The following is a 15,271-nucleotide window of genomic DNA, read 5'->3' as shown; positions in this document are numbered from 1 at the left end:
CTAGACAGCGTCTATGTGGTTTGATGTAGCTTCCATTTCACGATAATTCAACCAATAATATCTCCAGAGGCATCATAGATATTTTCCAAGCCGTTTCTTTGCTTTTTAAATATTTATCTTCTTTTGGAATTTGTTTTAGTCTTCACAGCTTTCGATTCCACACTCCCTAGATCTTAAAAATCGAGTAAGTGTAAATGCTATGATTTACAGAGAGTGGACGTTTTCAAGAACTTAGGAGTTTTAATAATATCATGAAAACAAAAAATGGGGTTTGTAAATTTGCACCTCCAGGCTGCAGTAAATGTGCAACCAACAGAGCCCAGATTCATTTCTTATTAACGAAATGTCATTAAAAACAGATATATTCAGTGTCCATTTCTCATGTAACACCACGGTTCCCATTTAAAAATCCATGTTGAAAAGAGGCATATTTATCTGTGCTTTCACATGGGTGCTAATAGGCTCTTAAAAAGTCTCTCATTACTTTCTCATATTGAATTCTGCTCAAGTCCGCTTCTGGGCTGTCAGAAAGTTAATCAAAGCTTTGTTTCTGTGCGGTGCGCTTGCATAATCCATGTGGCGCTCCGCTATTAGGAGTGAGCCACTTCAGATGAGATGTTTTGATCCTCATCAATCATCGCTTTCTATCCATTCACATACTGACGCTCGTGTCTTAGGCCAATTAAAGGAACAATTAAAAGGAAATCCCTCCAGAAAGAGGAAAAAGTTTCTCTCGCCTTTAGTTTCTCTTAGAAGAAGGTGCTTCTGAGGCTTGACGGGCAGTCGCTCTGGCTGCCAACGCAGAGAAACGATACTGACACATGAAAGGCTTGCAGTCAATGATTAGCGAGACGGGCTATGGATCAATTTGGCCTGCCACAGACTTTAAAGCCTTTCGCTATGCTAATCAATGAAAAACTGCCTGCTCGTTAATGCATTCAAAGATTGATGGAAAACAAATGGCTACCTTTAACATCGTCCCTCATAAGCCCTCCTGTGGTGCTGCCACACAGACACGCATGTTTTAATTTTTATTAGGTCGTCCCGTAGACATAATGATTTTTACACTGTACAGACTGTATGTTCTGTACTCCTAACCCTACCAATTCATCTAACCATCAGAAAACAATATGCATTTTCACATGTTAATAATACTTAATTATGTGTGATTTATAAGCCGTTTTCTTCATGGATCAATATCATTACAAAAAAAAAAAAAACTCCATAATGTGATGAATACCAGGACCACACAGACACACTGTTTTCCCACATACTGATTGTACCTGTGTTATTTTCTGTGTCATTTGTTTTGTTTTACTGTTGCCTCATCTACATTTGCTTCATATTTTCATTTACTATAGTAGCATAGCTTCAGGACACATTTTATTTCTGATTGTTTGTTTGTTGGTGGTTTATTTGCCATCTCGGCTGATGACATGAGGTCTCAAGAGGGTTATTGCTCTTGTTTCTGAAGCTTGAGCTGAGTTGAGCTGTCTTTTATCACTGTACCCAGAAGATTCAACTCTCAAATTTAATATGGTTTTAAATTTTATTTTATTTTATTTTATTTTATTTTATTTTATTTTATTTTATTTTATTTTATTTTAATTTATTTTATTTTATTTTATTTTATTTTATTTTATTTTATTTTATTTTATTTTATTTTATTTTATTTTATTTTATTTTATTTTATTCATTTCATTAACCCAGATGTGCCCGACACATACAAACACACATACATACCTACAGCACTATTCAATTTACCTATAGCGCATGTCTTTGGACTGTGGGAGAAATTTTATTTTATTTTATTTTATTTTATTTTATTTTATTTTATTTTATTTTATTTTATTTTATTTTATTTTATTTTATTTTATTTTATTTTATTTTATTTTATTTTATTTTATTTTATTTTATTTTATTTTATTTTATTGCTGCATGGTTTATATACCATACAGAATATAGTATAAAACAATATAAAAGTAAATAACATTTTATTTTTAAAAGACCAGTGTAAGATTTTAAAAGAAACTGAAAAGATTATTAGTAATAAATAGGATTTAAATGTATTTATAACATAAAATAATTTATAAAGGATATAGAATTAATAAAAGTGTGGGTCACACTTTACAATAAGGTTTTATTAGTTAATGCATTCACTAACATGAACTAATAATGAACAATGCTTGTGGATCATTTATTAATCACCATTCAACATTTACTAATGCATTAATAGCATTAAATTTCATGTTTGTTAATATTAGTTAATGCACCTTGAGTTAACATGAACTACTAGTGAACACAACTGTGCTTTTCTTACTAAGATTTTTGTCTTTTTTTCTTGTCCAGATATTTAAAAATTCTTAAATCAAGAAGAATTTTATATACAAGCAAAACATATTTTCTTGTTTTAAGAATTAATATGCCAAATTGAAGTGAGTTTTTCCTTACAAGCAAAAACAAGCAAAACTATCTGCCAAAGGGGAAGGAAAATAATCTTATGTCAAAAGGAAAAACAGGATTATTTTGCTTATCCATTGGCAGATTATTTAGCTTGTTTTAAGGAAAAAAATCACTTAATATTGGCATATTATTTCTGAAAACAAGACATTATGTTTTGCTTGCCTAGAAAATGCTTCTTGATTCAAGAGTCTTTAGGCAAGCAAATCATAATGTCTTGTTTTCAGAAATAATTATAACATTATGACGTTAAAGGTGCAGTAGGTGATCTGCCAAAATGCTATCTGTTAGCATAATTTCTTTAAAACACAATCCCTCTTGTGCCTTTCAAAGCCACACTTTCTGATATCATGGATGCGCATTGTAAAGATGACAGTAGACAACCCACTGGATCATGTCATTCGACAGTTAGAATACTTTATAGTACTTTATAATACTACAATTCAAAACGAAAAACTGTATTATATCTATTGTAGCATGTTTTCAGTTGTGTAACAAGCAAAACTTGTCATAATGTGCAATACTTGACGTATGCAAGGATTGCTGGTCTCACTCTCTCACACTTTGTCCTAAAGCGACTACTGTATGCTTAGTGGTTGGCCAGTGGCGAGCAGGAATTACACTTATTACTAAGTCATACTTACATGCTATTTCAGACCGAATATTCGGAGTAGCATGATAAACTATATAGGGAGTGCGACATTGTCATTGTTCAAAAATGAACCAATGTGAATATAAAACCAACTTCACCTCAGTAAAGCAGGCTAGGTGGAATAGCACTATTTACTCATGTTTTGTTTTTATACTAAATAAAAATTTGCATAATCCATGCTGTAAAAGGTCCCTTATGAAACTTAAAATAGTCACATCAATCTTTCGCTGGAAGATTTCAGTGGCTGAACAACACTTCTGTGCATGTAGCCCATTTCGTAAAACAACAACATCTTCGTTTTTCTTTTATTTGCGTGCTAAAAGAGTTTTAAAACCAAATATTTCCTGTCGAAAAGAAATACTTCAGCCATGGTGTTATCCTTCCTCCAGCGTGCAAAAGTAATTCCAATATTGATTCAGGATTTTAAAGTTTTTGATTTAGCAATTGTTTTCACCGGTGCCAATCTCTCTCTCGGGTGCACATAAATGTGCCTGCACGTACAAACGATGGATCTGCATGAATGGGTGCGCAGATGTACAAATCTATATTTGTTGACAGACAGTTTGGGCTACTCATCAGAATTATAGGAATTATCGGTCCGACATTCTTTAATTGGATAAGCATTTTTCAGTCTTATGCCTTACCCAGAATATAAAAATACATTTGGATCATTTACTTTAATCATTACTATTAGAATGTGAAGAGACTTTCAACCAGCACAACAAAAAATGTTTCTGAAGACCTACTGCACCTTTAACTAATATGAACAAATATTGTAATAAATGTATTGTTCATTGTTAGTTTATGTTAATAAATGCATTAACTAATAGTAATTAATGCAACGTTATTGTAAAGTGTTACCAAAGAGTGTTAGAATTAGAAAGTTAAAGCAAAGTTATTTGTAATACGAAAGAATATAGAAAATAAAGTGTTAGTGTTAGACAACCACAAACTTTTATTTAGATTTCATACTTGTTTTGATTTTGAGATGGACATCGCTGAAAAACTGTGTGAGTGTGTCACATTGATTTGCTTCATTGAGCTGATTCAAGAACAGATGTTGCCACTGTCAGGCTGAATCAAATCATTAACTCACCCAATTCATGAGTCTTATCGCTTTAAAACGAGACCAAACCAGAACACATCACTGCACTGAATCAGGCTGGTCCTAGCATTGTGTGCCTGCTCAAGTCAGCTATTGATAATACAAATGCTTTCTTACAACTCCAGATAATTACCAAAATGAAAATCCTCCTTCATCTATTATTCAAATCTTTAAAAGCTTTTCTAGAACGCCCAGCTAATCCCACAGCTGTGACCTCTGACCTTGAACCACTGCCCTCTGCCTGTCCCGCAGGAGCAGAGCCCCAGTAACCAGACCTCCCTGGCCATGATGCAGGAGCCGCAGGAGGTGGTGGAGGAGACCGTGACCATAGAGGAGGACCCCGGCACACCCACCTCGCATGTGTCTGTGGTCACCTCTGAGGATGGGACAACACGCCGCACAGAGACTAAGGTATTCATCTTTATACAGTAGGTGACACATTCTGAAGGGATGTAGGATTTAAAAAACCAGTTGTTTACATATTATTTTTACGATAGGTGATGGTGATAATGATGGTAATACACAAAAGTGCTCATTCTGGATATCTGACAGGCATGTTCTTTAAAGAGATTTGGTAAGAAAATAGACTTTCTCTTATGCTGGGTTCACTCCGAATGCAAATTTAAGTATTTACAGATAAATTCAAAATGATTAACCGTCCTGTGAATAATTTTTTTAATATTTCCCAAATGATGTTTAACAGAGCAAGGAATTTTGAACAGTATTCGTATAATATTTTTTCTTCTGGAGAAAGTCTTATTTGTTTTATTTCAGCTGGAGAAAAGCAGTTTTTAACTTTTTAAAAACCATTTTAAGGTCAAAATTATTAGCCTCCTTAAGCAATATTTGTTCAATTCTCTACAGAACAAACAATTGTTATACAATAGCTGTTTCCATCCAAAAATGCTAGTTAAATTTATGCGCTAAACTGGAATATTGCATAAAAGACGTGCGAAATGAACAAAGCAGCGTTTCCATCCATCAAGTTAAAGAAATCACCACTTCCTGATTAACTGGCGCCAAATATCAACAGTAAAAACGGAATTTGCTGCTGTAGGAGAAGCTGCATGAATCTTTTCCTCATTTAATAAATCACTTGTGCCTCAGAAGACGAATGCCGACACGAAATTAACGCGTGGTGGTGTTTGAAGGTGTGAGACGTGGAGCACAGACACTCTTGACAGTTCTGGAGGTAATTAATAATATAATAACACTAATGCTGAAATGGTTAAGGCATTTTAGAAGACCAAAACAACAAATCAAATGCTTTACAGTGTGCTCAGTCTGCTGGTTTGTCCATTCACTAGTCATGGGCCGGTTTAAGATTCTGACGGTATGATAACCTTGGATATAAATATTCACGGTATTTTGATTACTGCTGTACAATATATTCTTTTTAAATGTCTGGGTAAAAAACAAAACCTTTTTCCCACTTTGTACACAATATATTTTAATTTGGGAAACATTTAAAATATTTTGGAACAGTAAACATGTCAGGCAAATGAATTATTGACTTCAATAATTTCAATTGACTTCAATTGACTTCTGTGTTTCAAAAACACAGATTTTTTTAAAAAAAATTAGCAATTTTACAGAAAAAATGTAAATAAAAATTACTTATACCTTAGGAGTGGTATAGCAAAAAAAATGTTGACGGTTTTAAAACCTTGACTTTTCCAAACCGCGGTATACCTTGAACACGGTTATCGTCCCATGCCTACCATTCACACACATTTGAATCATTACATGATCTCTTATAACAAAATCACATTACTTTTTTAATGCGCAAACTGAAATTTGTTCGGTAAAAGTGTTTCCATCGTAGTTTATGCACTTCTTTTCTTATAGAATAAAACGTTTATCTTACTCAGTTATGCGCATATGTTTTTATGCGCTTTTTCAAAATTGATGTACATCTTGACGTTTCCAACAATCAATTTTTTTATGCGCATGTCCAAAATGCACATAAAAAGGTGGATGTAAACATAGCTACAGAATTAATTACACTAAATTGTCCTAATTACACTACTCTAATTAACCTAGTTAGGTCTTTAAATTGCACTTTAAGCTGAAACTATAGTATCTTGAACAATATCTAGTCAAATATTATTTACTGTCATCATGGCAAAGACAAAATAAATTAGTTATTAGAAATGAGTTATTAAAACTATTATGTTTAAAAATGTGTTGAAAAAAATCTTCTCTCTGTTAAACAGAAATTGGGGAAAAAACATACAAGGTAGCTAATAAATCAGACTTTTGAGGTAAAAAACATCTCTTAAGTAAATTAGAGCGAGTGACATGATGACGGTGTTCTATTTACATTTGGTGCCCAGCATAAGAGATGAGGTATTTGATGCTAAACCTAGCAAAAATGTAATATTTACTGAATTTACTGAAGATATTCATGCATTTTATGTACAATTATAGTGCAATTTTTTTATATTATGGATATTTTACATAATAGAGAAATTGGTTACACTAAAAAAAAAAAGGAATGTTGGCTGTTTGTTCAAACTGCTTATTTAAAATGAGCTGAAATGACACAATTCTTTTTTGGGGGACAACCTATGTGTGTTTTATGTTCAATCCATCTAAATTTGTAAAAATAATAAGTTCACTTAATTCCTTCATGTGTTATTTTAGTATTAGTACTAGTACTGTCCTGTTTTAATGTTTATTTATTTTGTTGTTGTTTATGTTCCTCATTTTAGTTTAAGTAATTGTTTGTACCTTTTTTATCATATTTTTATTAGATTTGTTTTTAAATAGTTGTGAATAAAACAAAATTTTTTAAAGAACTAAAATTTTTTCAGTTAGTTGACAAGACAATATTTATTTTGAAGCTTTTTGTAAGTAAAGTTTTTCTTTTTTATTTATTAATTTCATATATTTTTACCTCACCTCTTTTAGTTAATGGATTTTTGAACAATTAAAATAACAACACTGGCAAAACCCTGTCCAGATTAGTGGGCTGTGTTGGTGTAGGTTACAGTACTGTAAGTCAGATGGTTCCAGAACAATCTGGCGTTCTATTTTACCCAATCAGCTCTTTAGTGATAGGACAAAGGGATTAACATGACATAGCGGTACTTATTTACCATTTACAGTTCAGCTATTTTATACCAGAGTTTGCTAATAAATGCTTAGACTTAAATGTGTAAGACTTCAAACACCTGAACATGTTTACTCCTAAAATCTAAAAAAAAAAAAGAAACTTTCTAGGTAATAACAATAGGACTGTTTAGATCCATCTGTTTGTAGGTATGTTGTTCTTTTGAAAGTCACACACTCTTGATACGCCTTTGCTTTTGTTTTGTTGTTCCTAAAAGGACAATGTGACTAATATGAAGGTGAGTTAAAATCTCTCCCTCACATATGCTTTCTCACACACGCCTCTTGTCAGTCACCATTATTTGTGCCCATTGAAGCTCAACAATGCACAGCATTGCAACGCTGGTGTGAAATCACTGCATAAAGCTTCGATTGGCAGAGCGGTCACCTCTTAACACCCTTTACTGCTACAGTCCTGCACACACATCAACTCACCCCTTGCAGATTCTGATAAATCTTTCACCTTTTTAAAAATAATAGCAGGGTTCATGCAAATTTAGATTATTTTAAATCTAATATTGTTTAATATATTCCTGATGAGGCTATGGTTATGTCCGGTGAATGAGCAGAGTTAATGAAAGGCTGCGGTTTTGCCATATTGTTAGATGCGGTATGTCACACTGCTAATTAGCGACTATGACAGGTGCGCTGATGGCTTGTCAAGGAAATGTTGACACTGAATGTTACTTACTGTGTGCACACAAAACTTTTGTTTTGAATACACGTGATCTAAACAGATACAGAGATTAACATGCGCATAAACACTGCATTTTTAATTGAACTGAGGAAAAACAAACTGTATGTAAATATGCTGTGACTAGTCACTGAATGATATTAAATGAGTCACGGAATGCAGATTTTTAAGTTTATTTATTTATTGAGGTTATTTTATGAAGTTTCACAAAAAAAAACATTTAACAGGTTATTTATTTGTTATTTACAGTTGAAGACTGTATATATAGTTATGATCTTCTGTGAAATTTAAATTCATTTTCAAATATTTTCCAAGTGACGTTAAACTGAGAGAATATTTTCTCAACACATTTTAAAGCTTAATCGTTTTAATCACTAACTTGTAATTGACTAATTTATTTTGTCTTTGCCATGATGACCGTATAAAATAGTTTAATAGTTATTTTGCAAGATACCGTTGTTCAGCTTAAACTGAATTCAGTGCAATTTTAAGCCTTAACTAGGTTAATTAGGTTATCTAGGCAGATATTTAGGCAAGTGGTTTGTTCTGTAGCCAGTCGAAGAAAACAATTTCTTAAGCGGGCTAATAATATTGACCTTAGCCATTTTTCATTTATTCATTTTTCTTTGGCTTAGTCCCTTTAATTATCAGAGGTTGTCAAAAGCAAAATGAAGCGCCAACTTATTCAGCATATGTTTTACGTAGCGGATGCCCACTTAGCAGTTTTTACAATATTATTTTGTATTCTGAAGTAGGGCTGTGCGATTTTGGGGAAAATATCTAATTGCGTTAACACATATTGCGATTTCAATTTAATTTGCGATTTAATTTTGTAGTCAAGCTTCAGCTCAGTAATCTGTATTGTAGCGTCTTACTGCTAAAATGCAGCGAGTGTTAGTTAAAAAAGGAATTGAAAAGATATTAACTTACTTTGTTAAAATATTCAGAAATGAAAACTCATTTTTCTCTAGAGCAAACTGTAAACACAAATAAAATGACCTTACCTTTCTGTAAAAATATTTAAACTCAAATTATGGAGATAGTGTAGCTTATTATAAAAACAACAAGAAAAAATTATAGAAATACAGCAAACTAACATGGCTAAAACAACTCTGAAATTGCACTTTGCTGTTGCTTGCTACTAGATTGAGTGTCACTGTCAATACTTTCAGTTGACTTTAGCAAGACACTCATCGTTTAATTGGACAGTAAGACTATCACACACAGACGGCAGTCACGCATTTGCTCTGGGCAGGGGAAATGAAATAATACATATATATTTCATATCACAGCCTCTTGCGATTTGATTTCGATAAGTTGCACAGCCCTATTCTGAAGAAATGAGAATATCTTCAGAAGATAAATATAATATGAAATATCTGCATCCCAAATTGCATACTTATGCACTATTCCATGCCGTTTTGTATTCTATAAGTAGTGGATTTACATTGAAAATTGAAAATAAATTAGAATAATAAAAGAATGAGTGCACTTTTAATACCTGGAGGATGGACTTATTCAACCGTGAAAAATAAGTGTGGAATATTGAACACTTCAGGCACTCAACAGCAGAAAGGGCAGAGCTATCGCAGCAGAGCTAAAGGTTGAATTGTGCAAGCAAAACTATTTGGTAGTATTTTTGATAGTAATTTATTTGGTAATTTGGTAGTCATTTCTCTAATTTGGCAACCGTTAAATTTTGCCTGGAAAACAGTTTTAATTTCTGTTTAGTAAAAAAAAAATTGTTAGTGGTTCATTTGGGACAACACTAAACTCAACACTCAGGTGATTGTATAAGTGCATAGCATACAGTAAGTCTATAGTGTATACCTGCACAGTGCATAGTGGGTCATTTGGGATGCAACTACTGTGACAAATTTACTTACTCTGTTAAACATTAATTTTATTTGCAAAAATATTTAAAATTTACAGGAGGTCTAATAATTTTGTCTGTATTTATTTAACAAGGAATGTCAGGGATGAGACACAGACTCTTCATTTGTTCAGTCCCCATCACAATCATAAACCCATCCCATTCTTACAACTGGTTGCAAACTTACATTTATTTCTGCCTTTGTGCAGTAAACAACTGATGGATAAAATGAAGTTGTCCTATTTTTCTTTTTTCAACAATCTGTTACGCCTGGATATGCATAACAATATTAAAGTTCTTTTGTTACATCACTACTTAAAATTTATGTTAATGCGTTTCTTCAGGCCAGAACAAATTGCACAACAAAACGTATTATGATCGCTCTTATATTTCAAAAAATGCTAAACATCTTACCCTCCCAAGGGGTATGTAAACAGAGAAAGGATTATGTAAAGTGTACAAAACATATCAGTGTGCACACAAAAACAAACAGCTATGGATACAGTATGCAAGCATTAACCAATGTGCTGATAGAAACGGCTCTGTTCTGACAGCTGATAGATTGTGAGAGGAAGAGAAACGTAGAGTAAGATATTGTTGCTGCACTGTTGCCCATCATTAAAACCACTCACACACCACCACACCTATGAAACACACTATGAAATAACAGCACTGAGTGTGAAGTGCATGTGTGCACACGTGGGTTCTTCTGTCACAGTAGCTTATAGTCACAGTAATGCAGCAGTTCTACTAACACGCACATATGTTTCAAAGCAAAGATGGTGGCTTCATGTTTATTCAATTGAGTTCATTTATTCATTATTTACAATGTAGATTGTGCCAAAGCAGCTTAACATATTGCTGAAGAATCATCAGGTTTATCATAACATCATGTATCTAATGATCTCGGTCAAATTCTGCTGAACTTCTATAATGATTAGTTGATTAGAAACTAGAAATGCCTCAGGTTGGCTTAAATGTAAGGTTACTCAAACTTGCCTCTAATTTTAATTGTCATTACATTGGAAAATATAGTATGCACTTTTTAAATAATGCATAGGAAGTACATATAAAACATTTAACTGAAGCCTCAGATGAGTTTGTGTGTATTAAATGGTCAGTTCACCCAAAAACGAAAATTCTGTTAACTCTTGATGAAGTCAAAGTCTGTTATTAATTTTTGATTAACTCTAAACCTGTTGATGAAGAGAAGCACTATCTGTCAAAACGAAGCGGAAAGCGTACAGAGATGATTTCACAGGATGTGTTTTTGTGTTAAAAAAATCTTAATAATTAATAATCAACTTCATTTTACTACAGTACACAATAGTAACAAGCTGCCAAGAAGAGTCTTCATTATACATGATTTCCGCTACATTCACTCTTCCATGGCGGGGCGCCACACCAAAATTCATCCTGCCACGGCTACATTACAGCTTCTCATTCAAAACATTTAGTCGTTGTTGTTTTTAATAGCGGGTTATACTCACACCAAAATGTTTTAAAAGATAAGTGAATAACAGCGCGAACATTTCTATAATCATAGTGGTGCTGTGCGTTTTTTCTTTAACCTTTTAAAGTGACATGCTGTCTGACTGACTGAATGACTGACTGACAGGTGTGTGATGCATGAGGCCAGAAAATACGACGTAGCTTTCAGTTAAGATGAACACTGTTTCCATAATTATACTTAATAGATAAAGGTCTATGTTTCTACATACAATGACTTTATCTTGCTGGAGTTTACAGCCGCTTCACTTTACTTCAGGACGCATTAATGCCGCTCTGTAGGTCTGTTGGAGACATTCATAAATATTCCTAGCAAATCTAATAAATGTTGGATCCATACTCGTTCATTTACATAAACGCACTAATTCGCACTTCAGCAATGTTCATTTTAGAGCGCACAAGAAAATCTGCACTTGAGCAGTGTATATTTGAGGGCGTGCAAGAAGTTTTGTGCACGAACAGAGGAAATCAGCGCGCAAGCATAGAGATTCGCATGCTTGTATTACATGAATGCAATCTGACTTGTAAAACTGCGCTCACGACATTTGAAATAACGCCACAGGTAGTTGATAGATCTGTGTAAAAGGCCCAACAAAAAATCCTAAAGGAAACACTGTTATATAAGAACAAATGCCATCCTGTATTGATTCAACATATGTCACATTATTTAATTCTCAAATACTGAATGATTTTGTATTTTAAGGGACAGGTGGCAATCCTATGAGCATGAAATATAGTCACAACATCTAGATTGACCTTCTTGCATCATTGCCTTACCTTGTACATGCTTTTACTGATAACCCTGATCTTGGTCCTGCTACTGTACCTTTAGATTACTGGTATTATTACAACTTCTCAATCTTAGAGAAAAGATCACTGGAGTGGTGGATATGCACTTTTTATATAGTATGCATGCAAGATAGAAGCACTATCTGAGTGACAAACATATACAGAAAGCCGGTACACTGTAAAAAATAAATCCGTAAAATGTACGGTAAAAAAAACAGCAGCTGTGATTGCCAGTATTTTACAGTTAAAAATAGGGTACAAACCATAAAAGTAATTTCTCATTTTTACAGTAAACTCCCGTATTTCATGAGTTCATATGTGTAATATGTCTGTATTTTGAATTACTAACATTTTCAAGTCTTTTGTTACATAGACACTTTAACACAGCCATATGCTGGTGGTGATGAGAAAGCTACATAGTGAACCAATGCTCATCACAAATAACTTTGAATCAGTATTTAGAAGGTGCTCAGTGTCATTCACACAGCTACTAAACACCAGTATGGTAACACGCATAAAATTAAAGTCATGAAATAAACACTGTTTGTCAAAATTAGATGTAACATAAATCTCTAATGTAAATAACTGATGGGGAAGCAACTAAAAAAATCCATAGTAATGTCAACAAAAAGCATAAAAAGTGATGTGCCATGGAGGCAATTCTTGTATTTGCCGTATATATTAAGGAAACATACCGTTAACCAGGTTACGGATTTTTACTGTAGCAGTTTTACAGATTTTACCATTGAAATCACAACCATTTTTTACAGTGTACTTAAACCTTTATACAGTATTCACCCCTAAATGGTGCAAATTGGTTCTTCTATAGAGGGAACTAAAGTGCTTATATTGGTTCATAAGTGCTATGTATTAGTCCATTTTGAAAAGAAACCACCCCTGTGAGATATTTTGTTTCTTTTTTTCTTAGAATGTACCAGAAAATAGCAAATGTACCAATATTTTTGAAAAGGTTATGTTTACACATTACACATATAGTTCCTAATGGTAGTTTGCCAGTAATATAGCAGTAGACTGTATATGTGAAGGAGGCCCATGTGTTTCTCTCTTCCATTTCTGTCGATTTCCTTCTCTTGGAAATCGCCCAGCAAGATGAATGTTCTATTAAATGCGGAAATTACTCTTTTGTCAGAGACAAAATGAGACAATAAAAAAAATTAGATTTAGTCTCAAAGGCATTCTTGTGTTTTCCTGTTTACCCAAATAATTTATATTCACAAAATTAATTCTCTGGCCCAGTTTGTGTTTTGGTCTGTTCTGGACTATTAACGAAGCTTCATGGGGAAAAGTCCTACTTTTTAAACAAGCTTTCATTTAGCTCATTCCCTTTCACTTTTATAAGACTTGACATTTCCATTTTCATACAGCTGTGTACCTTTCTGACTCATTCCTCCTGAACTGACATGCTTTCACTATAGGTCACCAAGGTGGTTAAAACCATCACACGCCGAACCTTCCAGCCGGTGATGCTGACCGAGTCCAAACCATCCACTCCTGTTCCTCCATCTACACCAACACCATCTGAGACCAAACCAGTAAAGAGTGTTTCTGCTTGATGTGTCTCCTCCATCCTTCATCTCACTAACTCTATAACTCATGGCTGGTGTGGCAGTGCTCTGTTAAACTAAATACCAGAGAGATCAGAAAACTCTTATGGAACTGTAAAATCTGGCCATGACGCCTGCATGCACCTTTTTAACAGGCCCACATTAGTAAACACAGTCGTGGCTGTAGATAGACACCTTTCATTAGAGGCAGCAGTAGCCTTGGTGGTTAAACTCAGTCTAAATATAAACTCCAGTGTCCTTCAACTTTTTAAAAAGCGTTTAAACTTGCCTGCGTTGCACACACACTTTCAATAAGGCTTTTTAAAATCAACATGAAATCAATTTGAAGTAAATCTTAAGAGTAAAGTTTTGGGATCCACATCCGTAATTCAAGCAAAACAGTAACTATCATTGATTTTAGTTATGATTTACAGAAGACACCGAAGTGTTATTTAGTGTAACAATATCAAAAAATTTTATTAGGTGTATTTTAAAACTAGTATGATTTTATGACGTACACTGTAAAAAAATATCTGTTAATTAACAGTTTCCGTATGTTGTGGTTCACAAGTTGTTTTTTTGGGAGAGTTATTTGTGGTTGTAAATTGCATTATGGGACGTTGATCAATGATATTTTTGATATTGAAAATTAAATCTGTAGTTTAACAGGGACTTTTATTGACATTTTAGTAGCTTGAAATTACATAATGTATAAGAAATAATATGTAGAGAAATACAGTAAGTCTATAAAATAACAGAAAATGTGCTGGTAGTTTATTAGCAGGTTTTTGTACCATAATATACAGCAAAAAAACTATTAAAATGTGACTGAAAGTGATTTTTTTAAACTTATCAAGGTAAAAAGATCAAGGTCCTATAATGCAATCCAAAAGCATAAATAAACTGAAAAAAAAAAAATCAATCATTTATTCATTCATTCATTTTCTTTTTGGCTTAGTCCCTTCATTAATCTGGGATCGCCACAGCGGAATGAACCGCAAAAAATAAAAACATGAATCAAAAAATATGAAAAACTGCTATTATTTGGATATTTTTTTACAGTGTATGAACCATTCTTCCTAATGATAACAATGTAGGCCCAAAATACTAATAATGCCATTTTTATTCTTTATACTTTGCTCATTCATACTTTGCTTAGTTATCAGTAAGTTGTTAATCTTTATATGTTTATTAAAAGAAAAGTATATTCAGATTTTGTATGTTTCCAACTATAAAAAAATCCCAAAAGCATAATATTTTCATTATGTTTTCATAATTTCCATAAATAAATTTGAGAAGATTTATCCACAATATGACTAAGAACATTTGTATTTTCAAGCAATTTTTTCTAATAATGTTGAATTAATTGTATTATAAATAAGTTGCTGAGGCACAGTATTACAAATAAAAAACACTGCAATTAAATTTAATAGAAATTGTAAAAAAACTACAAAATAAAACTGTATTTCTGCTTCTGCTGTACCCATGGCTTATGAAAGCCCTCTTAATG

The 15,271-nt window shown here is 33.1% G+C and overlaps 1 protein-coding gene across 5 annotated transcripts in view; it reads left to right on the top strand.

Moving 5' to 3' along the window:
* arvcfb (ARVCF delta catenin family member b) overlaps window positions 1-15,271 on the top strand; it is a 430,881-nt gene that overhangs the window by 282,801 nt on the left and 132,809 nt on the right. For 2 of the 5 annotated variants that reach the window (XM_056457809.1, XM_056457814.1), the window contains 2 exons: window positions 4,470-4,628; window positions 13,633-13,749. In XM_056457809.1, coding sequence (XP_056313784.1) covers window positions 4,470-4,628; window positions 13,633-13,749 — 276 coding nt within the window. Of the gene's footprint in view, window positions 1-4,469; window positions 4,629-7,549; window positions 7,571-13,632; window positions 13,750-15,271 lie in introns of all 5 variants that reach the window. The other 3 variants (XM_056457811.1, XM_056457813.1, XM_056457810.1) reach the window with 2 other exon arrangements.

This window comes from Danio aesculapii, chromosome 5 (genome assembly GCF_903798145.1).
Source record: "Danio aesculapii chromosome 5, fDanAes4.1, whole genome shotgun sequence".
Lineage (NCBI taxonomy): Eukaryota > Metazoa > Chordata > Actinopteri > Cypriniformes > Danionidae > Danio > Danio aesculapii.
The sequence above is the reverse complement of the archived record's forward strand: the minus strand, read 5'-3'. Positions and strand labels throughout refer to the sequence as shown.